This window comes from Nothobranchius furzeri, chromosome 16, assembly GCF_043380555.1.
Source record: "Nothobranchius furzeri strain GRZ-AD chromosome 16, NfurGRZ-RIMD1, whole genome shotgun sequence".
In the NCBI taxonomy this organism is placed as follows: domain Eukaryota; kingdom Metazoa; phylum Chordata; class Actinopteri; order Cyprinodontiformes; family Nothobranchiidae; genus Nothobranchius; species Nothobranchius furzeri.
In genome coordinates this window covers 40,992,495-41,019,873 of record NC_091756.1, presented here as the reverse complement: position 1 = coordinate 41,019,873, position 27,379 = coordinate 40,992,495, and the positions used below count along the sequence as shown (strand labels likewise).

At 40.1% G+C, this 27,379-nt stretch overlaps 2 protein-coding genes across 3 annotated transcripts in view; one reads left to right on the top strand and one right to left on the bottom strand.

Moving 5' to 3' along the window:
- Positions 1 to 1,238: 1,238 nt before the first annotated feature.
- qrfprb (pyroglutamylated RFamide peptide receptor b) lies at positions 1,239 to 14,489 on the top strand. The gene is made up of 6 exons (XM_054749236.2): positions 1,239 to 1,841; positions 5,934 to 6,092; positions 6,644 to 6,705; positions 8,388 to 8,623; positions 13,158 to 13,255; positions 13,830 to 14,489. The coding sequence occupies exons 1-6, from the start codon at positions 1,478 to 1,480 to the stop codon at positions 14,225 to 14,227; spliced, it is 1,317 nt and encodes a 438-aa protein (XP_054605211.2). The 5' UTR covers positions 1,239 to 1,477; the 3' UTR covers positions 14,228 to 14,489.
- A 4,512-nt stretch (positions 14,490 to 19,001) lies between these two features.
- The window catches only part of polr3a (polymerase (RNA) III (DNA directed) polypeptide A), a 35,554-nt gene continuing 27,176 nt past the window's right edge, over positions 19,002 to 27,379 (bottom strand). For both annotated transcript variants that reach the window (XM_015963046.3, XM_015963047.3), the window contains 4 exons: positions 26,680 to 26,844; positions 19,986 to 20,117; positions 19,769 to 19,901; positions 19,002 to 19,688 (listed from right to left, as the gene is read on the bottom strand). In XM_015963046.3, the coding sequence (XP_015818532.1) occupies positions 19,540 to 19,688; positions 19,769 to 19,901; positions 19,986 to 20,117; positions 26,680 to 26,844 (579 nt within the window). In that variant the 3' untranslated portion in view covers positions 19,002 to 19,539. The remainder of the gene's footprint in view (positions 19,689 to 19,768; positions 19,902 to 19,985; positions 20,118 to 26,679; positions 26,845 to 27,379) is intronic.

The following is a 27,379-nucleotide window of genomic DNA, read 5'->3' as shown; positions in this document are numbered from 1 at the left end:
GTACAGTAGAAGTACAAATATAGTGAATAAATAAAAAATAAAACCAATTAAAAAAAAAGCAATTCAAATTACAAAATACAAATTACAAAAAAAGGTGAAACATTCTAGTACAGGACAGATGGGTAAAACAAGGGATAGAGTGAACCAATGAAAACTGTGAAAGAAATTCAACGTAAAAGAGGGCAGAATCAAACATGTTCTCATCTACAAACGTGTAAACACGATATAGTCATTTTTTACTGTTTCTGTCTTCCTTTTTACTTGAGATTGTCATGGTCTGTGTCTGTGTCTCACCTCATGTGTCTCCTTTTGTCCTCATTCGTCTCTGGGTGCTCCTTTTGTGTCTTCTAGTGCCCTCATGTGTCGTGTCTGCGTCTTCCTCATGTGTCTCCTGGTATTCCCCATTTGCCCTCTCCCTCCTCAGACTTCCCTCTCCCAGGTCCTGTGCTCTCTTGGCCCCCTCTTAGCCACGCCCCTGTAGTTTCTTTCTGTAGTGTCAGCTTCCCCTTAGAATATTAGTTATGGTTCATGCCTTCTGGTCTTTTGTTTTTCTCTTAGGTCATTTTCCTTTGTTACAGCCTTTCATTATTTAGTGTGTTTTTTCCCACCAGTGTTTTCTTCCTCCTCCCTGAGTTAGTAATTGTGTTCACCTGCCCTCTCCCCACACACCTGCAATTCATCTCCCTCTCATCTTCCCAGTCTATATAAGCCCTGTCTTGTCTCTGTGTGGTTGTCGGTCCATTGAATTGTTGTCAGTGTGTGTTCGTGCTCTGTCTGAGCTTTTTGTCTCTAGGTCTTAGTGAGCTTTTTGTCTCAAGGTTTTTGGTGCTCTAAGAGAGCTTTGGGTGTCCTGTGCTCCAGGACTTTTGTCTCGCTGCCTTGGATTAATTTTTGTTCTTTCATCCTGTAAATAAAATTATTTTTACTTTGAATCAACTTCTGCCTCCTGTCGTCTGGGTAATCTGCATTTTTGGTCCTAAACATCTCCTCAATGTGACAGACGTTTTTGGATTTTTGGATTTATGTTGAAACATTTTAGACACTGACTGTAATCTCTGGAGTTTGTGTTGTAAAGGAGCCTGAGATCATAGAAATTCGAATGGGAACAGGTAAAGCCCTACTTTACACTTGGAGACCCATAAATGTTGCTTTTGATTGTTTTATTTACTTTTCAAAGGTTAATGCTGGAAACTCATTTTCTCATTCCAATTATTTCCTTTATGGTACTTCCTCCAGAAGACCACCCCCATCATATAGCGCGTGCACACCTTCACGTCAGAGAGAGAGAGAGAGAGAGAGAGAGAGAGAGAGAGAGAGAGAGAGCAACATCTGGATCTTCCAGGTTAAAGAGTCGGTTCAACATCCAGACGCATCTGCAGGTTCCGAATGTCGCAGCTCCCTGAATCCGCTCCACTTCTCCGCTTGCTCCTCGTTTCTTTTCGGAGTTGATGACTTTTTAAGCCCCGGCGCGTTGAGGATGGCAGCGTCCACAGACTCGGGACAGGGCGCCTCCAAAATAACTCCAGAAGTGCTGCAGGAGATGCTCCAGTACTACAACCTGAGCCGCCAGGAGTTCATCAGCACCTACAACATCCAGCCGCTCGTCTACATCCCGGAGTTGCCCTACAGCGCCAAGACCACGTTCGTGATCATGTACGTGGTGATCTTCGTGCTGGCTCTGGCCGGAAACAGTCTGGTCATCTACATAGTGGTGAAGAAGCGGGCGATTCAGACGGCCACGGATATCTTTATCTGCTCCCTGGCGGTCAGCGACCTGCTCATCACTTTCTTCTGCATCCCTTTCACTTTGTTGCAGAATATTTCTTCTGAGTGGTTCGGTGGTGAGTTTCTCATTAAGTCACTTATTAGACCCATAGCGTGATGTCTTAATAGGAATAATAATGTGTGCGTTATAGACTGAACTGGCAGAATCCCAATGAGTCATCAAAGGTCTTTTTAAAACGCAAATACACTTTATTATCATTTACAAATAAAAACAATAAAGACTCATGCTAATAATGTTGTGCTGCAGGATTGAGCCAGGTGCATGAGGTTTTCGGAGAGAATAAAAAGAGGCTAATATCTTACAATCACTAACGCATGAATGGATGTGATTGGACAGGGACTAGAAACACACACAGGTGAACCCCTCAGGTTTTTCTAAAGAGAAACCAAGAATCATACATCTAAATGAAAACTAAGACCTGGGGTCTCCCCAAGGCTGATAGGGAAGGAAAAAGGACATGCTCAGGAAACAGAAGCTGCAATGAAACCTGGTGGAGGATCAGACTGTCTCCCCGAAACTCCTGGTTGACATTTGAAAAGGGGAGAAGAAATCAGAAGATGCATTTGTTCAACCTTTACTGATCTACTGACAGCTCTGTTATCTGCAGAGTAGTTTACAATTTATTTTATTCATGCCTTCATGTCTTACTATTTGAAATGTACAAAACAAATTAGATCAAGTAAGGAAAGCAATAACGCAAAAATGTCAAATTCATAACAAACTAGATTCCCCCCACCAAAATAATAATGTATAGTAACACAATAACAAATGTTTTTATTTGGGTTTTTTATTGTTTTTATTGTGTTGTTTGGATTCACTTGTTACTTTTATTCTTTCTCATTTTATAAACTTACACTGGAATTGATGTGAAGCACAATGAATTGCTCTGCATGAAAGGAGCTGTATAAATAAAGTTTTAATTGATTGACTGATTGATTGAAAAAGCCCTCAAACCATCTTTGTATTACTCAGATTAAAAAGGTACAAATTAAAGAAAGAAAATGTAAGACTTTACAATAAGGGTCCCTTTATCAACATAACTTTGCATTAATAAACAAAGGATAATTTTACTGAGATTCCCAATATTAGCTATCAAGTGTCCTTGAGGGCAAAGGACCAGGTGTGTGTGTGTCTGCTTAGTAATACAGACACACACACACACACCTGTTACTTGACATTAACATTAATATTAAGCAGTTAATACCTAATTTAATAGTTTATTCATGCTTATTAATGCACTAAGTAACATTAATAAAGGGACCCTTATAATAAAGTGTCACCAAAGAAAAACCTTCACAGGAACCAATGTAAGAACCAGGATCTTTTACATCTTTTGTACGCTCTTTCTGTTTGTCTTCAAATTCCATTTTTTTGGTTCTTTTTTAAACACAAATAAGGTTTTTCTTTAACTTGCTGACATTTTGTTTGCGGCTGCAAACATCTTCAGAGCAGACGCTGATGGTGGCTTCACTTCATACTCCGTTTATCCGCGGGCAGCAGAGGACGTTGTCGCCCTCTGCTGCCCGCTATTCCCTCTCTGATGATGCAGTCCCATGCGCGATCCAATGAGTAAACTCCTTCGTCTCTGTCCATAGTCCCACATCCACGTCTCTTTATCTCTATAACTTCCTTTATCCATCTTTTGTATTTCCGTTGTTCGGTGTTTATGATCCTTGTGTTGTCCCAGTCCATTATATGGTTTTCTCTTGTGCAGTGATCTGTTACGGCCGATTTCTTTATTGTACTTTCTGCTTCTTCTTTAGCTGCTCTTGTGTGTCCTCGACTTGTTTCTTTCTCACACTCCTTTATGTTCTATTGTTCGTGTGTTGAGTTGGCGTCCGGTTTCTCCTATGTTTTATTGCAGAGTTTGCATGGGATTTCGTAATCGACTCCACATTTATGTCCAGCGGGTATTTTGTCTTTTGGGTGTACTGGTCTGTTTCTAACTGTTGTGTATGGTTTTGTTGGTGTGTTTATGTTGTTTTTTCATTGTTGCTCTTATTTTTTTCTGTTATGCCTTTAATGTATGGTAAGGTTATCACTGGTTTTGGTTCTTGTCTTTCTGGGTTTCTGGTTCTTTGCTTTGGTTGTTCTTTTCTTTCTGTTGTTGTTTGTTGTTTTCCTTTGTTTATTGCCCATGTCGGGTATCCGCAGGTCTTTAAAGCGTGTTATATGTGTTTGTTCTCTTGTTTACGGTCTCTTTCTTCTGTTATCAAGTTTGCTCGGTGATATAATGTTCTGATTACTGACATTTTGTGTATGATAGGGTGTTCTGATGTCCATAATAAATATTGGTCTGTGTGTGTTGGTTTCCTGTATGTGTTTATGTTTAGGGTCCCGTCGGTCTGCCTGCTTATTTTCATGTCCATAAAAGCTATGCTGCCTTCTGTTTCTGACTTCTATGTGAACTTTATGTTGCCTGTGTCATCAATGTTATTCAAGTGTTGTGTTAGTGTTTCGGTTTGTCCTTTTGGTATGATTTCCAGTATATCGTCTACGAAGCGTTTCCATAGTTTTATTTTGCCGTTTGGGGGGCAGTGGCTATGGCTTTTTGTTCCAGGTCCTCCATGAAAAACTCGCACAGGGTGGCTGATAACGGGTTACCCATGGCAAAGCCTTCCAGTTGTTTGTATATTGTGTTGTATATTGTGTTGTCGTATGTGAAGTAAGTGGAGTTAGCTACCAGTGCTATCAGTTGTGCTATGTCATCTGCTGTGAGGTTTGTTCTTTCGTGTAAAGTTTTGTCCTGTCTGATTCTGTTAACTACTATGTCTATGGTTTTTTGGGTTGGTGTTTTTGTGAACAGGGATGTGAAGTCATGTGAGATGAGTATGTCGTTATCTTCTATTGTAATCTTTTTTAGTTATTTTGCCAGTTCTATGCTATTTTTGCAGTGTTGATCTGTGTTACCTAATAACGGGCTGATGATTCTGCTGATTTCTTTTGACATGTTTAATGTTGGTGTACCTATGCTGTCTACTATCGGTCTAAGTGGGATATTTTGTTTGTGTATTTTTGGAGTTCCATAGATTCTTGGTATTATGTTTGCTGTAGGGATCCAGTGTTTGTACTTTTTTTTTTTCTATTTTGCCTTTTTCTTGTAGTGGCTTCAGTAATTTTTTTCATATTTTTCTTAATGCTTTCTGTTTGGTCTTTTTGAAGTATTTTGTATGTATTTGTCCTCTAGCATCTGTTTATCTGTTGTTTTTATTTTTCTTTGTCCATTACTACTGTAGTTCTTCCTTTGTCTGCCGGTAGAGTAATTATCTGTTCATTTTTGGATAATGCTGTCATGGCTGATTGTTCTTCTTTTGTAATATTGCTGTGTTGAATTTTGCTGTTCTTTAATATCCCGACAACGTTATTTCTAAGGTCTGTTTTCTTTCACTCATCTGTGATCTGCTGACATGCTAGTTCTGTTGCTACAATAAATTCCTCATATGGTATTTTCTTTGGTGTTACTGCAAAGTTTAAACCTTTTTTTTTTTTAATATGCTTTCTTCTGCTTCTGTTAGTTCGTATTGTGGTCTTTATCTTTTACAGCTTCATCTTCTGCCTTTTTCAACACAGCAAAGAATGCTTCATCTGATAACTGATTACAACTAAATGTGTTGGAAATAGAAAATATTTAAACATGCAGGACCAAGGTGACTCAAGGAGGGTGTTTATAAGGAGGGGGCAGGACTTAAAAAATGCCCACCACTCAGGTTTTTTTTTTTTTGGCATCCACCTTCTTGTTATGTCCTTCTGCCAGTTTATAAAGGTGTTCAGACCTGAACCTTTACGAGTCTAGGCAGTTCTCACTGGTCAGGTCTTTTTACCTGCACACAACTCTGCTGCTAGTGTTTAGCTTCAACTTCAGTGCTTGCACTGCCAAAGGAAAATTCCAAGACTGGAAACTACAAGTTTATTTAGGAATTTTGTTCCAAAAAAAGAACAGCCTGAGTTAAAATTGGCAAATGAATCAGACTCACCAGATTAATGGGGTTTAGGTCTAAAAATAATCCTGCTGCTGAGATCCAACATACATTTATCAATGGGAACTTTGGTGTTATTCTAATTGGCATATCAAATTTAAAAGACTAGTGATTTTTGTTATTTCGTCTCGTTTCAGGACATTAAAACACTCTTTTTATTTTTCTTGCAGGGGTTCTAGTTTGCAAGACTGTTCCCTTTGTACAAACCATGGCCATAGTCACAGGCATCCTGACAATGACCTGTATTGCTATTGAGAGGTACCAAGGCATAGTCTTCCCTCTGAAAATGAGGCGCCAGTACTCGTCTAAAAGAGCATACAAGATGTTAGGTATGTTTTCAAGAGTGTATTAATATTTCATATGAGGTTTAAGAAACTAAACAAAATACATTACATGTTTAGTTTCTCTTTAGTCCATAGGGATGCAATTTTTTAACATGTTGAGCTTATTTGATATAACCTGTGTGGTGTGAGACGTGTCTCACCTTTAGCAAAGGGACATGAGTGGCTGTAGGATCAAGTAAAAACACCAAATAAAATGGACTGTTTGGAATTGACATCAACCATTTATGATTCTGCTTCTTTTTCTGACTGTATAAAACATGCTGAACCCTTGAGTCACGCAACATTTACTCATGTGAGCTAAGTCTTGTGGTTTTATTCTGCTGGAACAAAGATCAAATGTGCAATACAATTACTGGCAGTTTACATGAGAAAAATCTGCTGAAACTGGCTGCTGTTTGCACTTGTCACACAACAGTCAGCCTTGAATTTTCTCAACGGGTTCAGTATTTTAAGATTATACATCTACTGGATGAACTAAAAACTTGAGTTTTACCTGCTGAAACAGTCTTTTCCTGACACGTGTTTGCATCCTGCAGGGCTTGTTTGGATTGCCTCTGTGATAGTGGGTTCACCAATGCTATTTGTGCAACAGCTTGAGGTAAGTATCCTTCAGCACACTTTCTATAGTATTCTTCAGCTAAGACTGCACAGGATATACCACTCAGAAGTGGATGTCAAAGATGCCTTTCAGCTCAGAGTTTTACAAAAAAAGTAAAAAAAAAATTGCTAAGTTGTTTGATATACATAACAGAAATTTAGTTAATGTAGAAACTTTATTCCTGACAAAATCTGTCTTATTTAATTATTTCACTTTATTATAAAAAAAATCTAACATTTTGCTCCAAAATTAACTGTTAAGGAGTGATTTGTAGATAAAGTCACAATCAAAACTAATCAGTCATTAAACAAAAGTGGAAATGGTGAATTTCATGTTCATGAAGGCATACGGATATGTAAACTACCTTTCATACCAGAAATATGGCATGCCACATTGATCTTGGGATCTTCTTGCTCAAATCTTGGTAGTTGGAAAATAACACTGAACTCAGAGAACATGTCTTAGCTTTTTCAACATCTCATGTTACCTTAAATCTGTAAAATAGGCGGACTCGTTTACTAGCACTGTGGCGAGTAGCTTGAATCAACTCCAAAAGAAGATCTGCTGTAGATGCACATCCAAAAAACACTTTATGAGAATATCACTGAAATCCATCTAGCAGTTCATGAGTATTTTGCTGGTCCTTGATACAACTTGACAAATGTAAGCCTCTGAGCCTGATTTTGCTCATGACACCCATATTAGAGGAGCTGTTTGACCAATAGTTTAAAAATCATTGCAGATAATCCACCAAGCAGAAATTAATCTGAACGTAGACCACTGTCCTCAGTAGAGAACTATGGCATCACATTTTAAGACAAAAATATATCCTAATTTGTCTGATCTTCTTGCTGAAGACTGCTGCTTAGTTAAATCAACAGGAGAACTTAATCCCCTCGGGGTAATCCTCGTGCTGAATTGAACATGTTTATCTGCATCTAAACAAACTGAATAAAAAAGTCAGGAAATGTTTATGTTAAAGTCCCATTAGTCATCATCACACAGTGGTGAAATTACATCTCTGCATTTGACCCATTCCTGTGGGGAGAGGGAAGCTGCGCTCAGGAACTATTTGGTGCTTTAACCCTCCAATCCAACCTTAAAGCTGAGCGTCAAGCAGGGAGGCATTGACTCCCATTTTTAAAGTCTTTGGTATGACCTGACAGGGATTTGAACCCCAATCTCCCAGTCTCAGGGTGGACACTCTACAGGCCACTAAGAAGGTTACAAAGAAAACTGTAAAAATTGTTTCACAGCCCTTAGATTAAAGTCTTTTAGGAAACTTTGGAAATTCAATAACTCCAGAAAAAAACGTTTCTATTGGGAAACGTTGGGAAAAGTTGGGGAAATGTTTCTATCTGAGTGGTGCTGCTATAAACAGAAAATTGCATTTTGGTCTCAAGTGGGTTATTTTAGTAAAAACTTCTTCAAGCCAGCTGGGCTGTTTGGACAGAGCACTACAAGTGTCACTATCATAGAGCTGAATACAGGATGCAGCTCATTTCATGACTCACATTTGATAGAATTGTAGGTCACATCTGCAGATCTCTTACGAGTCATAGTATCCCATCAAAAGTCAATCATCCATGTCTCCAAAACACATTTTATTATTCCCACTTGCCAGGCAGAGCTACCGGATCTGTCTCACTGATCTAAGAACTTTTCTTCTTCACTTTCTTCAGGTGAAGTATGATTTTCTGTATGACCACTACCATGTCTGCTGTCAGGAGAGCTGGAGTTCACTGACGTACAGGCAGGTGTACACCACCTTTATTATGGTGGCTCTTTTCCTGCTCCCTTTGGCTGCCATGCTCTTTCTCTACACTCGCATCGGCATTGAGCTGTGGATCCGCAAGAGGGTTGGCGATGCTTCTGTCCTGAACACAATGAACCACAGGGAGATTGGTAAGATTTCCAGGTGGGTATGACACCAGGGGAAACTTCAACTAATAATTTTTATTGTTCCAACTCGTACATTCAATTCTTTCTGATTTTGTAATCTACATGAATTGTTGTGAGACAGTTTCTTCATGACACCTGCAAACTTAAGGTGGTGTAGTTTACATTTTAGTCTTGAATAGGTCATATGTTTGGAAATGCAATTTTCTGCAGAACATCTTTAAAATGACAGTGTGTACTTTTTATCATTAATCTCTTGTCATGGACTTTATCAATATGTTTATCAATAACCCATTTCCTGTAGTCGGAGAGAGAAGGAGACAATGAGTATACAATTCAAACAGTTATAACTGTGGCAAGATGCACGAGGCAAAATGCACCAAACATCCGGTCACAGAGTTTATTTATATATAGAGAGAGATTGTGTGTGTGTGTGTGTGTGTGTGTGTGTGTGTGTGTGTGTGTGTGTGTGTGTGTGTGTGTGTGTGTGTGTGTGTGTGTGTGTGTGTGTGTGTGTGTGTGCGCGTGTGTGTGGCTTGTGTGGGTGTGTCTGAATGAGTGAGCATGATGAATGAGGCATAGAGCAATACATTTACATTCAGTTGACTGAGTCAATGATCAAGAATTAATAAACATAAGTTTTTCCATAACATTTCTGGAAATATCCATCAAAATATTGTTGAAAATGAATTAAAAGATGCCCAGTTTTTGAAAAATATTGGCGGCTTCATAACATATAACCATAAAAATCAGGTCTAAAATACATGGGAGCGGGTACAAGTCTCTGGGTGGCGCCATATTAGATGCAATGTTTCTTTCAACAGGAGCCCTTAAGGACAAAACACATTTTCTGATTCGTAAAAAATGGTTACAAAACTTTCACCATTAATAAACATTGGTTTACGCATTTACCTCTTCACTCATTATCAGTGATGAAAGGATGTCTGATGTGCTTGTCATTTTGTTGCTTGTCAAGTTTGTACTCCCAAAGCCTTTTTGACCCTAATGGGCAACTGTTGGTAAAGTCTTTCTCCAACACAAAAATATAGCTTACGATTTAGGTATCTACTGTCCCCTTTCGCCAGGAACAATACGCACAGTCACTTTAAGGATTTACATAACAATCTTATTTGATAACCGAGAAGAAAGCTGGGTTAAGTTCTCAAAGCTAATTTTTTGGATGATTTTACATGCTTGCTTGTCAGTTCTGAACTCAGTTTAGTTTGATCAGATTACTTTGATTAGATGTAAACATTTTTATTAGAGCACTGAGTTAAGTGTTTAGTCTGGAGAAAGTTATCTGTTAGACCATAATTTGATATGCTAGGGTAATAATGGTTGACCATGAAAATACGTAAAATAGACAAGCAGGCGCTCAGTCTTCGTCACCAGCACCTCTTCATAATGCCCTTTCTACACAAGCATTGCTGTTAATTGGTTTTTATTTGATTTTAACAACAAATAGTGTGAGAGTAATGGATGGTACTGAGATTAGTAATCCTTTACATCACCAGAGAGCCCTCTATTGACTGACCTATCTGTCTCTCATGAAACAAGGATGACCAGGCTTTACTAACCTCAACTTTTATGAATGATCAACATGCTGACTGATATTTGTCTGATACGAACCTAAACTCCATCACAGATTGTGACTATAAGCTGAAGCTTATAAAACATTGCAATCATAGAAGATGCCCTTCTTGCTTCCCTCTCAACAAAACTAATCTTCTGTTTCAGCCTTGGACCTATCTTGGACACTACTGTGTTAGTGTATTTGTGTGTGTGTTCTGGTTCCCAGGATCGTATTGGTTGCAAACTTGAAGTAGAAGGCCAGTGTCATCAGTAAATCAACAAAGTCTGCCTTTACCTGGAAGCTGAGAGGATCTTATTTTCACTCCTCATCATCCTGGACAAGCCCCCAATTCCGTATACCATAACACGCCACAACAAAAAGGCTGTCTGGGATTATGAGAGGGTGCAAAGAAAACCTTTTTGACTCCCAGGTAGAGGTGGGTCTTATAAATGTACTGATGGCTCTGGTCAGCTACTTTAGGTTTACAATTGACAAAACAGTCTCAGAAACCTCCAACTGTGGGTACTAGTTGCTATCCTTGTAGTATTGAGATCAATCTTGCACTTCTGGTGGTAGTCTCAAACTCTACACTCACCTAAAGGATTATTAGGAACACCTGTTCAACTTCTCCTTAATGCAATTATCTAATCAACCAATCACATGGTAGTTGCTTCAGTGCATTTAGGGGTGTGGTCCTGGTCAAGTCAATCTCCTGAACTCCAAACTGAATGTCAGAATTGGAAAGAAACGTGATTTAAGCTATTTTGAGTGTGGCATGGTTGTTGGTGCCAGCCGGGCCGGTCTGAGTATTTCACAATCTGCTCAGTTACTGGGATTTTCACCCACAACCATTTCTAGGTTTACAAAAATGGTGTGAAAAGGGAAAAACATCCAATATGCGGCAGTCCTGTGGGTGAAAATGCCTTGTTGATGCTAGAGGTCAGATGAGATTGGGCTGACTGATTGAAGCTGATGGAAAAGCAACTTTGACTGACATGACCACTTGTAACAATCGAGGAATGCAGCAAAGCATTTGTGAAGCCACAACACGCACAACCTTGAGGCGTATGGGCTACAACAGCAGAAGACTCTACCGGGTACCACTCATCTACACTACAAATAGGAAAAAGAGGCTACAATTTGCATGAGCTCACCAAAATTGGACAGTTGAAGACTGGAGAAATGTTGCCTGGTCTGACGAGTCTCGATTTCTGTTGAGACATTCAAAAGGTAGTCAGAATTTGGCGTGATCAGAATGAGAACATGGATCCATCATGCCTTGTTACCACTGTGCAGGCTGGTGGTGGTGGTGTAATTGTGTGGGGGATGTTTTCTTGGCACACTTTAGGCCCCTTAGTGCCAATTGGGCATCGTTTAAATGCCACGGGCTTCCTCAGCATTGTTTCTGACCATGTCTATCCTTTCGTGACCACAATGTACCCATTCTCTGATGGCTACTTCCAGCAGGATAATGCATCATGTCATAAAGCTCCAATAATTTCAAACTGGTTTCTTGAACATGACAATGAGTTCACTGTACTACAATGGCCCCACAGTCACCAGAGCTCAACCTGATAGAGCATCTTTTGGATGCGATGGAACAGGAGCTTCGTGTCCTGGATGTGCATCCCACAAATCTCCATCATCTGGAAGTTGCTATCCTATTAATATGGGCCAACATTTCTAAAGAATGCTTTCAGCACCTTGTTGAATCAATGCCATGTAGAATTATGGCAGTTTTGAAGGTGAAAGGGGGTCAAACACCGTATTAGCATGGTGTTCCCAATAATCTTTTAGGTGAGTGTACATTACCAGCACACAACGGGTTTCTCAAAAAAGTAAACAGACAGCTTTTAACAGAATGTCTTCTTTGTATTTTACATTAGGCTTTAGAGCAACCATTTCTTATGATAATATTTTTGTTCCCCGACATCTGACAAGTGGAGGTGAAACCCGAGCTAGTAGATCATCATTTATTTTATTTTCAGTTAATTTTTACAGAGGTTACCCTGACAGGGATTTCAACCCTTAATTTTTAGATCCAAAGCTAGGAAATGGTACATGGAGTCAACCAGATTGATTCTGATTAATGATTCTGGACTGGACACTTTTTGCTCAAGTGTAAAATAAAAGCTGAGAAATGTTTGTTTTTTTCCACAATAATGCTTCTTGTACATTGTCTTATTACTGTTTGGGAGACACCTATGCCATTTCCCATCAGAAAAATACTTGCTGGTTGAACAAAAGGAACTTTAAGGGGTATAATTACTTATGGGAAGCACTGTATGTGAATATATAGTGTGACCATGACCCAGTCGAGGTTCAGTCGAGGGGCACAATCTACGGTTGTCTTTCAAACTGTCTCATTCAATTAAACAACAATGTGGCATACCTCTACAGATGTTAGTCAATGGTTAGTCCATCAGAAGCTAACGCAAGAGATAGGTATAGATCCATGTTTCCCAACCCTGCTCCTCAAGGCACACTATCCTGCATGTTTTCCATGTTTCTCTTTTAAACACCAGTGTTTCCCTGCTGCCACACACCTGACTTAAATGAATGAGTGATTAATAGGCATTTACAGCGCTTGATGTCCACCTGAGAAGGCCATGTAAATCAGGTGTGCTGAAGCAGAGACATGGAAAACATGTAGGACAGAGTGTCCTGAGGACCAAGGTTGGGAAACACTGGTGTAGATGACTATATTCATGTTCAGCCTGCATGAAAAACTCTTGAGTGACCCATTATAATCAGAAATAATCATTAAAACATGTTTTTTCAGTCAACCACACCTTTGACATATCATTTTTCTAAATAAAGGCCTCAAGCACCTCTCACAGAGAAGCTCGAGTCTAAACAGTCCAAGGTTGATGCCAAAGTCGTATCAAATGAGTCTAGAGTTCTAGGCGAGCGTCATGATGCATTTCACCTAAATTGGTTTACTCCAGTATTATCATTATGTTTTTCTGACATTTTGCAGGAAAAAAAAGAGAGCTGTTAAAATGATGGTTACCATCGTACTCCTGTTTACCTTTTGTTGGGCACCTTTCCACACAGTCCACATGCTGTTTGAATACAGTAAGAGATTCTTGATGTACTTTCAGGGATTTATTTCATGTCATGTTGTAGTGTGATTTTTCTAAAAAGAATAAGTATAAATAATTAGCATCTTGCTAGTTATAAAAACTGAGTTTACATGTCACAGGACTGATGGGTAGAGGGCAGCCAAGATGTATCACTGTAATCTCAAAATGGTATACAGGTGGAACTCAAAAAGTTAGAATATGGTGCAACAAGTTCATTTATTTCAGAAACTCAACTAAAGGTGAAACTAATATAGACTCATTACACGCAAAGTCAGCTATTATTTGAAGCCTTTATTTGTTATAATTGTGATTATTATGGCAGACAGCTTATGAAAACCCCACATTCAAAATATCAGACAATCAGAATTTTGTGAAAAGATTCTAGACTCTAATCAGCTAATGAATCCAGAACACCTTCAAAGGGTTCCCGAGTTCCTCTCTCAAAATGGATTAGTGAAATAAATGGACTTTTGCAAAGTTTCACCTGCAGTGGTTATTGCTAATGTTTATTTATAAACAATTTATAAAGGTTTTAGATTGAAACTTTTCTGTGTTTACCTGTTCAGATGATCTGGAGAAGAAATATGATGGCGTGACGCTAAACATGATCATCGCCATCGTTCAGGCCATCGGATTCTTCAACAGCTTCAACAATCCAATTGTGTATGCCTTCATGAATGAAAACTTCAAAAAGAGCTGCGTCTCTACTCTTTCTCGCTGCATTCGTAAGCCGAACCAACAGGGTGTTGTTGCCGTGGCACCAAGACTGAGCGTGCAGTTCATCAAACCCCAAAGCAGAGAGGCCTTCGTAAATCCAGATGAAGGTAACAGCTCAGAGCAGCGCTCTGCAGAGAAAGGTGCTTTGTGTTCATCGCATGGGGAAAGCTCTCTGGAGGTGATGGGAGAGAAAATTTCAACAATCCAAACAGAGCTCCCTGCCAACAGTTCGTCTCAGGTGAAATGAGACAGCATTCTCTTGATGTTCAGATGTTTTTCTTCGGGAACTCAGCAGACGCAAGCAGCTGGGAGGGAGGCAAACATGATTTCAAGACTCCATAGCCTGGCAACTTTCACTGTTTTCACTTCAGCGCATGACGTTGGTGAATGTGTTTTCACACAGGTCAGGAGCACAGCAGGAAAACCATCAGGGTGTGTTTAGTCCTAAAGATGCCGTCTTTCTGTAAATACTGGGAGCATCAGGAACCACGCTGACACTGAAGCAGCAGTCAGTGATCAAAATGTTAAAATCTCGTGTGTTGTCCCATTTTTTATTGAGTGTTTATTGGCACGCTGCTGTCTCAATCAGCTCTATGGTATTCTGTTGCAGCAGTAGCTACTTGAAAATGACAGAAATGATATTACAGCCATGCTTCTAGCAGCAAAGGGCTGAGCCTGATTCTCTACTGTGATGCTTGTGTTGAAACCAGCTAAGGTCTCTTTTTAGTTCAGGTTCATTCAGCTGCAAAAGGTTAACTTTTTTTTTTTTTTACCTTAAATTGTTTTAAATTCCCTTGTGTCCTCTGTTAACACCAGTTACTTAAATCTATTTTATGAAAAGCTTTTATTTTGATATTTGAGCACAAACTAAAAGCTTACATAGTTGGGAGTGTCTTAAAAATGGAAATGAATGTACTTTCTGCTGTCAGCTGCTGATAAAATAGGCCTACTAAACTGAATTGCAAACATTTTTAGCCATAAAAAAGGGGTTTTGCATTATTGGTTTAAAACAAAGCACACTTACACAACTGCCCCAGCAGAGAAACAAAAACCAGATTCCTTAATGTATTGTTCTGTCTCTGATGTAGTCAGTTTTGTTTAGCTCCATAGTTTGTATATTATATGATGTTATGTTATTACATATAGTAAAATAATGTTTGTGTTTCATGTGATTATTTTATTTGTAAAATAAAGCCTATTTTGAACATTTTTAGCTTTATGGTGCGTTTAAAGTTGGGAATTTGGCAGAAACACAACTTAGTTATTATATTTTTTCATTATTTCTACAACTGTGACTTGACAGCTTATAAAATGGTCACCAAGGAGATACTGTTCAGCATCTGTTCATCTGAGCCAATTCAACGCATGAACAGATTTCGCATTTCACATGGAAAATAACACTGCCACAAAAGTGAAAACAGCTGGCTTGGCCCACAAGAGGAATAAGAATCAAATATCAGGCATTTTGTAAAAGTACTAGATGCACAGATCGATGGGATACAAGGGGCCTGGTTGCTGGCATTCTGGGTTTCCTCAAGACGGTTCATTGAAATTGAAATCTGAGCGCATTCCTTTTATAATCTGATTGGGTGTTCTCTTCTAGACCGATAATGCACTAGACTACAGGACAAAGGAGGTAGTGAATGAATTTCAAAGTATGGAGAGTGTCAAGTCCTGCTCCAGGAAGGCCACTCCTGCTGTAGGTTAAAAGGTTTCTCTTCTTCTCTCCTGATTTTAACGGATGTGTGGTTAACAGGCTTCCCTAGTACTTGAACACTTGGAACATGATTCAACCATTGAATCAGGTGTGTTGGAGCGGGAAAGCAAATACACACGCAGAATAGTGATCTTCAAGATGGAATAGAATATACTTTATTGATCCCACAGTGGGGAAGTTCTATTGTTACAGCACCACCAACAATTAGAAGAAAAATAATGAAGGTACATGTGTATACAAATAGGCATTAATCTAGTATTTTAACCTTCAACCACTAAAAATCATGAATAAAAATGAAAAAAATGTGGATTCCAGAACTATGAAGCATACTGCAAAAGACACAGACATGCAATGTAACTCTGCTATAGTATTGAACACATACACATACTGAGTAATGTACTGATATTATTGTGTAACAGGATAATGCAAGTACAACATAAACTCAGGAGTTATACACTCTTACAGCAGAAGGGATGAATGACCTACGGTACTGTAGGTCCATCTGGGATGTCTGAGTTTACCTCTGAAGGAGCTGTCCATGGTCTCCACAGTGGAATACAGTGGGTTTTGAAGATGGTGGTCATCTTCCCCAGCACCCTCCTTTCACGTCTCCTCAACTGTATCCAGTGGGCAGCTTAAGCTAGCTTTGTGAACTAGCTTGTTCAGTCTCTTCCCGTCTTGGTCAGACCTGCCTGCACCCCGGCAGACCACAGCAGAGTGGATAACAGATCCAACTACAGATAGGAAGATTTTAGCAGCTGGGAATTAACTCAAGAGCCAGGATTGGACACCATTGACTTTAAGTCATCAGATCTCAACCCATTTGAGCCTTCCTTTGGTTAATCTCATAGTTCCACAGATTTACAGAGTTGATGGTAAAATACAATACAGTTGGTCTTTGATGGTGGCCAAAAATCTAGAACATGTATTTGTACTTTTAGGAAAAATAAATAAATAAAATGAATCTAAATATTTTCAATCAGGGGCTGCTGTTGGCAACAGTGAGTTAGGCACCAGTTCCCCACGACCCTATAAAGAGAAGAGGTTCATGGACAGATGGATGTTTCCACTCCAGCCTTTGCAAAAAGCATTAAAGATCCACTACTTTGCTTGACTTCATTGAATGCTTCCGCTGGAATGATGCTACTTGCTTCTGCAACTGGATGAATCAGATGGTCAATTAAGACAAACACTATAAGACAGCAGCACTGAATTAATGTATAGGGTTAATGGGGTAAGTACATTTTAAAGCCTTGTTACAGCCTGGCTCGTGGGACTGCAACAAAAGGAGGTCAGGACACAAGGTTAATGTTTAAGAGCATTTTTTTTAATTAAAACCAAGCCTCTAAAAGGCCTCACCAAAAATGCCACACAGGCAAGAGCTACCAAAGGTGCTCCCTCTGATCAGCCTCGACTGATCCTGCCGAGTCCCTCCAACTTGCACTTAGCAGCCTTTTTGGCTGCACAGGTGCAGCCACTCAAAACCCAGGCTGCACACAGCCACACAAATAATAAAGCAGAAGGGCGTTGGCAGAAACATCTGAAGCAGCCAATCAGCTGGTTGCACTGGCACAGCAGTCCCCTAAGATGATGGGTTCTTGTTTTCTTCCATTAGCGGGGGTTGTAACAAGCCTACACAAGGCCAACAGCCACACTATCTGAGTGTGTAGTAGCTCAGGAGGTAGAGCGGGTTGCCTCATGATCGGACGGTCATGGGCTTGATTCCAGCTCCTGCCAGGGATATTCTGCTATTGTGACCTTGGGCAAGACACTTCACCCAGCTTGCCTGTGCTTGGGGTGGTCAGAGGGGCCGACGGCGCCAAATGACAGCCTCGCCTCTTATCAGACCGCCCCAGGGCGGCCGTGGCTACAAAATAGCTTACCATCACTGGCAGTGTGTGAATGTGAGAGTGCATGCAAGCGTCTTTGAGTGTCCTAAAAAGCACTATAAGTTTGATGTATAATTAATCCAAGTGGATCATACAGAAAACGTGGCTGTATTTTGGCGTTGTATTTAGATAAAACAGCGAACACTGAAAGCTAAACAATTGCAGCATGATTCGTCTGTATCCAGCATTTCAAAGGGGAAGCTGCAAATGCTTACATTTTCACCGAGGCAGTCAAACTACAGTTGGGTAACTTCAGGGAAACAAGGGGACTTCACATAAAGATAAAGAGGAGACAGCCATCTGACATGGCTGGGGTGCACAAAACAAGCAGCACATACAAATGCCATGATGCACTTATTAGTGTGGGAAATTAACAGTTTTTATTTCAGGTTTAAAAACTCAGTTTCAAAGCATCCTGAATGAGAATTAGCAGGGTCTTACTTTATTTTTGACTTATCACAGCAGATGTGTTTTCTGACTTTGCTTGAGTGCTTAACTACCGTATTTCACTGTACTACTGATTTTGACTATTAATAAATGCTAAATCAACGTTACTTATGAATCTGGGCCAAAGCGCTCCGCAGGTGTCCTTTGTTTCTTAGCTAAAATACCAAAACATTCACTGGTTTCGTTTTAACAATATTTATTAAAGACATACTATGCAACATTTCATATATTTAAAATCATTTTCTTGAGTGATCGTGTGCTAAAATGACCCTTTACAGCACAGGTGTCAAACTCCAATCCTTGAGGGCCACTATCCACGTTTTAATTTTTCCCTGTTTCAACACACCTGATTTCAATCAGCAGGTGATTAACAGGCTTCTGGGGAGTTTGATGAGCTGCTGCACAGGTGAATCAACTGTTAGAACAAGGAAACAACAAAAGTATGCTGGATAACGGCCCTCAAAGAGTGGAGTTTGACACCCCTGCTTTACAGGGTTAATGAAATGTCACTCAGACCCTCACCACCCTCAGTAGCCAGAATAACACACTTGCAACTTCAGAGTATCCAGACTGCTGCCTGTTGGACTTAGTAAAGTGGAGATGACATGCCTGGAGCTGGAGTCTGCTTCCAGCACTTTTCCTGCATGCTTTAGATCAGGAACACAGCTGATTTGTTTGATTTAGTGATGAAGCACTCCTGTCGACACTACTGAAGGCTGAGGAGACATTTCGGCTGTTAGATTAAGGTGTTAAAAAGGCAAACACACAGCGAGGGAATAAGTTTCGCTTTGGGTTCTACGTAACGGACACTAGGGGGTGCTAAAAGCAAGCCAAAACTGCCAAGAATGCCCTTAGGTACTAATTAAAATAACGTGGTTAGAGCTATTTTACCAACAGTAAAGCAAACAAAGTTAATAAGATGATCGCGTCAGACTTCAAGAACCACATGCAGAACCAAAAACAAAACATTTGTTTCTTTATCCCTTTTTATTTGTCACATTATGTACATTTCAGCAAATACACAAGATAATGTTTGATTAGATCTAAACCCTTCAATTATTTTAGTTTCTTCTGTGTTGAGTCTTACACAAACAGTTTAGTTGTTTGAAAATGATCTAAATAAAGCTTTGAAGGTTTAAAAATCTCACTCTGCAAACAGAACTCAAAACCCACTCCCTTCATGACTAAAGAGGTAACAATCATGTTTACAATTGAGTTGTGTGATGAATATTTCAGTTTTCTCCACCTTAACTTAGGGAATGGGGATTTGTCGCAACAGAAATAATGTTTAACAACATGTAAAAGGCCACAAAACGACTCAAACTTGAAATAAAAACTTAGCCATCAGTTAGCAAATCCTTCTTTGTAAAATGAAACAGCCATCGTAGTATTGCCAACATGAATCAAAAAAGGAAACAATCTTTTCAGAGGAAAAACACTTTTTCTTTCCGTCTGTAGGAACTCGGCTATGACTAACAAACGCCAGTGAACATGCTCTACTTTATGCTATGTGACAAGAGGTATATGAAAGTCTGAATTGTCAAAGAGCAGCGGTCTCGTAACGGGAGTAGGATCTTTGTTGGCTTTGTGTAGGAGTTTAAACAGTCCTGTTCCAATATTCATGGGAATTCCCATAATGATACATTCAGACACACCTGAAACGAAAACAGAGAATATTCAAACTTAGCAAAGTCATAAAACTCACTGCCATAAAAGACACAAAGCCAAAGTTTACCGCAGACGGAGTCCTTCTGTCCGAAGTAGGCAGCGTCAAAGAGATGATCAGCAGTTTTCTCAAACGAGGCCAACATGAGGACACTCTCCTTCATTTTGGCTAAACCAAACCTGGTGATTCCAAGGATTTCCCCCTTGATGGACAAGACATTACAGTGTGTTACAAAGTTAAACTCATAACATAACATCTGTGAGACGCGAGGATGAAAGTCTCTAACCTTGTAGGACATGAGATCTGCAAGAAGCATGACGTGTCGGCGGTCGATGCTCATGCCGTGGTTCACCATGGTGTACTGGATCTCATTAATGATGGTGGACCTAGCAGCTTCAATGCCTAGAGTCCTCTCAACCTGGATTATTACACAGATGAGCATATTATTTTTGTTTTCTCGTCATCTGTAAGAAACCACCTGCTGAGATCTTACTGTTTAAATGTAAACACTCAACTAGAAAGAAAGAAAGAAAGATTTAAACGTAATTGGCTGCCCACTTTCACAGTCATGGCTGAATACTCAGCGCAGCAACAGCAACAAGGCTCCCGCTTTTAGCTGTCTGTGGGTTATTATTGTCTGTAAATTACTGACAGAAGGCATGGGTCATGAACAACCCTTCTGTTGTCAGGTTGCAGCCAGAGAAAATAGAAATACGAGCTCTGTGAGAGTGGATTCACCCTAATGAAGCACAAAATACCATAAAGCTCCACTGTGATTAACCGGTTACCTTCATTTCTCATAACTAATAAGCCAGGGATAGCATGTTGCTTTGCTAGTCAGAAAACAACTGGTATAACTCTCTGGGAAAGTGTAAACAAGTGTGTTGTTTCTCACAATCAGTTTCATGTCACCACAGAGTTCAATGTCTTACAAAAATACTCAAACCCCTTGAACCATTCAACACCTTACAATCAAAAGCTTAAATGTTTAATTGAGTTTGTCTATGGTAGACCAACACAAAGTGACACATATATGTGAAGTGGAATAGGTTTCAAAATTTTAAGCCAATAAAAATATGAAATGTGTGCGGTGCATTTGTATTCTGCCCCCCTGTGCTCTGAACGCCCTAAATGAAATCCAGTGCAATCACTTGCCATCATAGATGATAGAGTTCACCAGTGTGTAATTTAGTCTCATTATGAATACACTTGTTCTGCGAAGGCCTCAGTAGTTTATAAGAGAACATTTTTGTACAAACAGCACTATGAAAACCGAGGAACTCGCCAGAAAGGTTAGGAAAAAAAAAAAAAAGCAATCGTTGACATAAAAAGCCCTGTTTGTTTTCCAAGAGTCATGCAGAAGACACAGTTTCACTTTAGGGCCTAAATGTAAAGTGCTAAATAGTGATAAAGTGATACTTCACATCACAATGAACATACCATCTGTGAAACACGGTGGTATAGGGCTGGGCGATATGGCCTAGAATTAATATCATGATAAATTGAGGAATTTACCTCGATAACAATAAATGGACGATAACTACAGGTATGCGCAGAAACAAATGGGGCTGTAATGTGTATTATGTTGAGTCACATTTTTACGTGACTCAAGGCGGTACAGCTTCTTAAAGGGACATGAATGTTGACAACCTACACATCTTTTTATTATCAAATCTATTGACATGGGGAAAATTATCACAAGTCAGAAATTTCAATAATGATAAATTTAAGATTTATTGCCCAACCCTATGGTGGTAGCAGCGTCATGCAGTGGGAGTGTTTTACTTCAGCAGGGACAAGGAAGCTGGTCAGAGTTAGTGGGAAGCTGGATGGAGCAAAATACAGGGCAATCTTTGAGGAAAACTAGGGCTGAACGATTAAGGAAAATTATCCAATTGTGATTTTTTCTTCAATATTGCAATTGCGATTTAATTCACGAGTATTTTCATTTTAGCTCTTACGCTCATGCTACCTGTTAATTATTCATAAATTAAAGTATTTAATTACACCTAAACAGAAAGGTTACAAAAAGCTTCACCCTCCTCAACGTTGTCATGACTGTAAACTATATCTATTAAACTTGTGTTTTTTAAACTAGTCAGTAAACATGTTTATTTCCACGGTGAAGTTGCCATTTTTAAAATGGGATTCAATGAGGCACTTGAATGGGACACTTCTGACGCCTGCCCCTAGCGGACGAGGGGAGCAAAACATTTTTGGCACTTCTGTCTAGTCACAAAATCCAGACCAAAATGGCCCTTTGGTATGTACGTATGTGTATATATGTGTGACTAAAAACCAAAAGCAGAAGAAAAATTCTTTTCTCAGCTCTATTTGACTTCTCTAAATGTATTGCGACATGCATGAGTGGCCTTAAAAACTAGCTAAACTAATATCATCCCTTTTTTGTCACGTGTGTTAGTTACGTTTTAATTTATGTAGTGGTGGTGGTCGGAGGGACCGGTGGCGCCTGTGCTCGGCAGCTTCGCCTCTGTCAGTGCGCCCCACGGCAGCTGTGGCAACATCGTAGCTCATCCCCACCAGTGTGTGAATGGGTGTGTGAATGGATGAAAGAGACACTGTAGTGTAAATTGCTCTGGAGTCCTCTGACTCTGAAAGGCGCTCTACAAGTGCAGGTCATTTATCATGAACTGGTTGTGCAGGCACATCAAACTACTCTAACCCTAACTCATCAATAGTCCCAAAAGATTAAATAAGGGTTCAAATTAACAATTGAAATCTCCATATTCTGACTAGTCTTAATATGGGGTTTAAATTAAGTGCGTGTGATATTCTATTTATATACAGAGCATCAGATGGTGACTCATGTGCACATTACTGCTCCCCGTCAGACTGTCATGCTTGCCTTGATTTCATTTATGTCCTTTAAAATAAAGAGCGTTACTGTTATCTCGTCGTTTCACCTGTAGCACTGTGTCATTTTACTGACTGAAGCAGAACATCCAACAAGTACATCCACCATGCTGCAGGGTATTTGAGGGACATTGGAGTACCTAAGGTGTACGTATGTCTTCATGACTCAACAAGGACATTAGCAAGCTGCTTCTTTTGGTTCTCATTTAGTATGACTTTATCTGAGAAAGGGTAATCAGAAGATGCTGTTCATCTCTTTGATTTTTGTTAACTGTAACTACGTGATGGGGTTATGGACAGGAGCTCCGTTAACAAAGTCACTGCTCTGATTTAATTAACCCAAGTCAGGAGAAAACAGTTCAGTGTGCACATGGAGAAGTCATTATCACACATTCATACAGTTGCCAACTCTGCTTGGAAAGGAGACACAGGCCTGGTATAAAAAATATGAATATTTAATTCAGCTATTTATTTCAGGTTAGTGTCAGTTCTTAAAAATATTACAACTTCGAATCAGTAATTGTAGTTTCGTTTTAGAAGTCACATCTATGTAGGGACTGAAATAAGTTGAGTCTTCACCACACTGCTGAGGGATCTGATTTTAAAACAGATTACTGTGCAGCTAATAACTTCATCATTAATGTTAATGCTTTAATGTTTAAGCAATTATTGGACTTTCACGCTGCTCAAATTAGGTTTCAAATTCTAATTCTAAAGAGGTTCAAAGTTAATGTAAGTTCTCTGAAATATTTCAAGGTACAAAAAACTAAAGAGCCATATCTCCAGTTAGAGGAGAATTAAAAACACGAATTGCTTACATTAAAAATGATATTTAAATAACACAAAAAGCAACAATAGTGAGATAATTTGTGACAGGGCATCTGTCTCTTAATATATTTTATGTGTATTAAAAATTGGGAAACGGCACTTATACTTTCTAATTTTCTTCATTTCACAATGATTTATGTACTTTAAACATTCTTTCAAATAATTAGGCAAATGCTTAAACACACAGTTTTGGCCGGTGTTACGGCCACAGCCACTTGTGTTTTCTGTTCCTCTTTTTCCTACTTCAGGCCTCTCCCTTTACAGGCTGGAATTTCAACGGTGGCGCAGCACCACAGCTACAAAAATGCCTCCTATTCTTATTTGACATGTGATCTTTTGTGTTTTTCAAAGCTTTAATTACTCATGGCGTTGGTTTAGAGCAGTTTGTGGAGGCCCCACCCCGTAAACTGATTAGTACCTGTCGCAGGCATGACTTGCTGGAAGTGGCCTTTGGATTTCTGGTGGACAGCTAGATGCTGAAGACAGATCTGCAGGATCTGGTTATACGCGGCTTGGAGGAAGTGAGACTGCTCTCACTGCAACAGGTTGCCCCGTTTGCGGAGGCCTGTGCGCCTGCTGAATCCTCCTGGTGACCCTGGCCCCTGTCATCCTTGCTGCTACTGATGACAGAATGGCTACAGCTGCTGGAGACACTGGCACCACTGAGCCTGAGGAGGGCTCGACTCCGGCCAAATTCAGGCTGAGTTGAACAACGTTTGGAGGCCGAGGATAGGGCCCAGCTCAGAAAGTGGGAATTTGAAATGAGAAAGCTGGAACTGGAAGCTGAGACCGCTATGCGGATACGCAAACTTAAACTCGAACACAAGGCAGTGAAAGCTGAAACAAAGCCTTCCCCGGTGAGTTCCACACCGACAGACTCTTAACATCAGTAACTATGGCGTTGATGCCTGTTTTCAGGGAATCTGAGGTCGACTGCTACTTCTATGCATGTGAGCGCATTGCAACAGCGCAGTGCAAGTTCATAGGTAAAGCATCTGAGGTTGTAGCCGCTCTCACTGTGGCTGGTAGCATGATTTATGAAAAAGTTAGGCCGCTGTTTTACAAGCTTATGAGTTGGTGATGGAAGCATACCGTCAACGATTCAGACTGTGCAGTTAAAGTCCTCCGCAGATTTATGTAGAATTTGCCAGAGAAAAAGTGTTTTGCTTGATAAGTGGTGTACTTCCTCCAAGGTGTCAGATTTATCTGCCTTACGTGAGCTTCTGCTCCTTGAGGAGTTTAAACGCTGTGTTCCTGATAAGAGTGGTTCAATATTTAAATGAGCAAAAGATGACGTCAATGTCTGCAGCGGCTCACCTTGCTGATGAGTTTGTGTTAACTCACAGAACGTACTTCGATTGAGAGAAACACCGCCTGCTGCGTCAGAAAGACCAAATGTCACCCTTGTTGGTATCTTTTTGTGCTTTTATTGCTATAATCCTTGCCATGTCAAAAAGGACCGCCCCACTCTTCAGGCGTTGAATAAAAAAATACAACAGCGAAACTGTGTTGGTTTTATAACAAGCTCACCCAATATTAAAATAGCAGAGCATGGAAAGGATGTAGAAGCCGGTTTCAGCCCTTTTCTATTTTCTGGTTCAGTTTCACTGATTCACCGTCTGCTGATACACAGCCTGTACAGATAAAAACCCTTAGGGACACTGGACCATCTCATTCTCTCATCCTAAGTACTGCATTACCTCTTTTTGGAAAAAGTGATAGTGGATTTAATGTGACTGTCAAAGGGATTGCAACCCTCACCCTTCAAGACCTGTTCATTGTGTGTTCTCTGATCATCCTCACAGGATGTTTTGCCATTTCTGTATGTCGCTCCCTACCCGTAGGTGGCATCATTCTCTTCATGGGAAATAACATCGCTGGATGACTCGTGGTTCCAAGTCCCAAGATGTTAAGTCCTTTTTTTGTATCAGACACATGCGCTGCTGAGGTCTGTAAAGAGCTGTCTGGCTTTGTTAATGGGTTGCCAAGACCCGAAGTAAGTAAGTGGAAAAGGAGAAGAAGAAGAAAAAAAGGAATTAAGCCTTAATTAGTGATGAGACCTTATTTCTGTTATTTTAAAAATGAATCCCTCGTGTGTCAGTCATAGTCAACACTAGCACTGAAAAGGCTAAGAAAAAAGTTTGGGTATTGCACTACCGAGAGAATGAGATACAACTGATTTGAATGTGTCTCACAGCTGAGGGACTTTAATTTTAGAACTTAAATCTTAAAGAGCAAGTCACCCCCAAATCAACTTTTTTTTTTGCTGATAAACTATATAAACGAGTGTCTAATTGGGCTGCAGACACGTGTAGTCAATTTGGCACTTCAGTGCATCTTAGCTAAAATTTAAATATGCTGCCTAAAACTGTCAGTGTTGCGCCGTCGTCAGGGAAAAATTCTGCACTGTATCTGAATTTAAATCTGCCACCGCTATTGGCTAAGAGGTATGTTATGATGTTAGCTGGTACATTAGGATGTCACAATGCCATTGTGAGCCTGAGTGTGTGTGTATTTGTTAGCGGCTCCACCCTCTCAGTCTGCCAGGCAACAGCATTTGTTGCATTTTTCAAACATGAAGTGGGAGTGGAGTTAGTAAATTGTAGGGGGTGACTTGCTCTTTAAGGAAGGGAGTGCTACAGCCACAGTTGCTTGTGTGTTCCCATTTTCCCTCCCCGGTTCTTGTGATTCATCATTGTGCTGCACCCGAGGAGACTTTCAGAGGAGCTGTCTGTTCAGCCCCATGCCCTGCAGGCTGCACCCGCTGTTTCCTGCTTTGTCTGGCACTGCCCTGCATCCCCAGCTGCGCTGAGCTACCGTCAGCAGCTGGAAGACGACAGCAGAGAATAAAGGACCTTTTGAAGCAGATCCTCAGAGAGCAACAAACCCAAGCTGCCTTTTCTCCGGCCTGCTGAATCCGCGATAAGCTTTAAAACCTCTTATGAGTTTGTTATTTGTCAGTATGTGTTAAAGACACTGTGATGAGAATACCTGTAGTATTCCGTGTTACACTTTGAGAGCCTGTTCAGCCTGTTTAACTGAGACCTATTTGTATTCCTTTTTGTCTTGTTTTGACCTTAGCACAGAAGGAAAATAAAGAGCCAGAACTCAGTTAAGGGTGACACCAAAAAATAAACCTTTGTTAACCTTTATCACACGTCCTCAATGTTGTCCCAGGAACCCTAGACTCCGGGGTCGTAACAGCCAGCTTGTACAATTAAATGACCACAAACGATGAATGATCAAAATAAACCAATTAAATGAGCTTTGACTAGTACCTCGTATGTGTTGTTGGAAGTGGTCCTACTACCGTTGACCCCGTGCGTTGCCATGACAGCTCTCAGGTTGTCTCCCTCCACCAGGAGTTTGTACTTGTTCTTCCCGCTCTGCTCGTCTATGTGAATGACGGCCCGCGCGACCTCAGGTATTCCCTGGACCACCACCTTTCAGGTAACAAAGAACAACAGTTAAATTAACACAAGTCATCTTTCGTATGTAATCAATCGGTCATTTAGCAAGTGAGCTGCGTTTTTTTCAGCAGACAGCAAACACTTGTCCTCTAACAGAAGGATGAATGCTGATGATCGAATTCTCAGCAACACTTTGTCCTTTTTGAAGACGCATTAATCAATACTTTGAAAAATAAAGAGCTGTGTGAAATGTGAGAGGTGTCACTTTATAAGAATCCCACAAAGGCTTTAGAAAATAACCTCATAGTGACATCTAGCTTTTCAGCTTTTAGACATTGTGTTAGTGCTGCAGTCAGCAGCAGGGAGCACCTTTCAGCACCAAAAACTCTTCAGCACAAGCTGTTTATCACTAAAGAACACGCAGGCAAAGTTATCAAGCTGATTTTAACCTTTAGCTTCACTACAGTTCCTGGAGCTGGTGCAGAGCCAACAGCAATCAAAAGGGCGATAAACTGTTGGCTCTACACTTTTACCAAATTTCAACTCAAAAGTTGGGCTAAAAAAGTAG

What these genes read in the sequence shown, in the direction of transcription:
- qrfprb (XM_054749236.2), top strand. Translation starts at nt 1,478, where the DNA reads ATGGCAGCGTCCACAGACTCGGGACAGGGCGCCTCCAAAATAACTCCA. An exon ending in TTCTTCTGAGTGGTTCGGTG is followed by an intron (nt 1,842 to 5,933) that starts GTGAGTTTCTCA and finishes TTTTTCTTGCAG; the next exon opens with GGGTTCTAGTTTGCAAGACT. An exon ending in GAGATTGGTAAGATTTCCAG is followed by an intron (nt 8,624 to 13,157) that starts GTGGGTATGACA and finishes GACATTTTGCAG; the next exon opens with GAAAAAAAAGAGAGCTGTTA.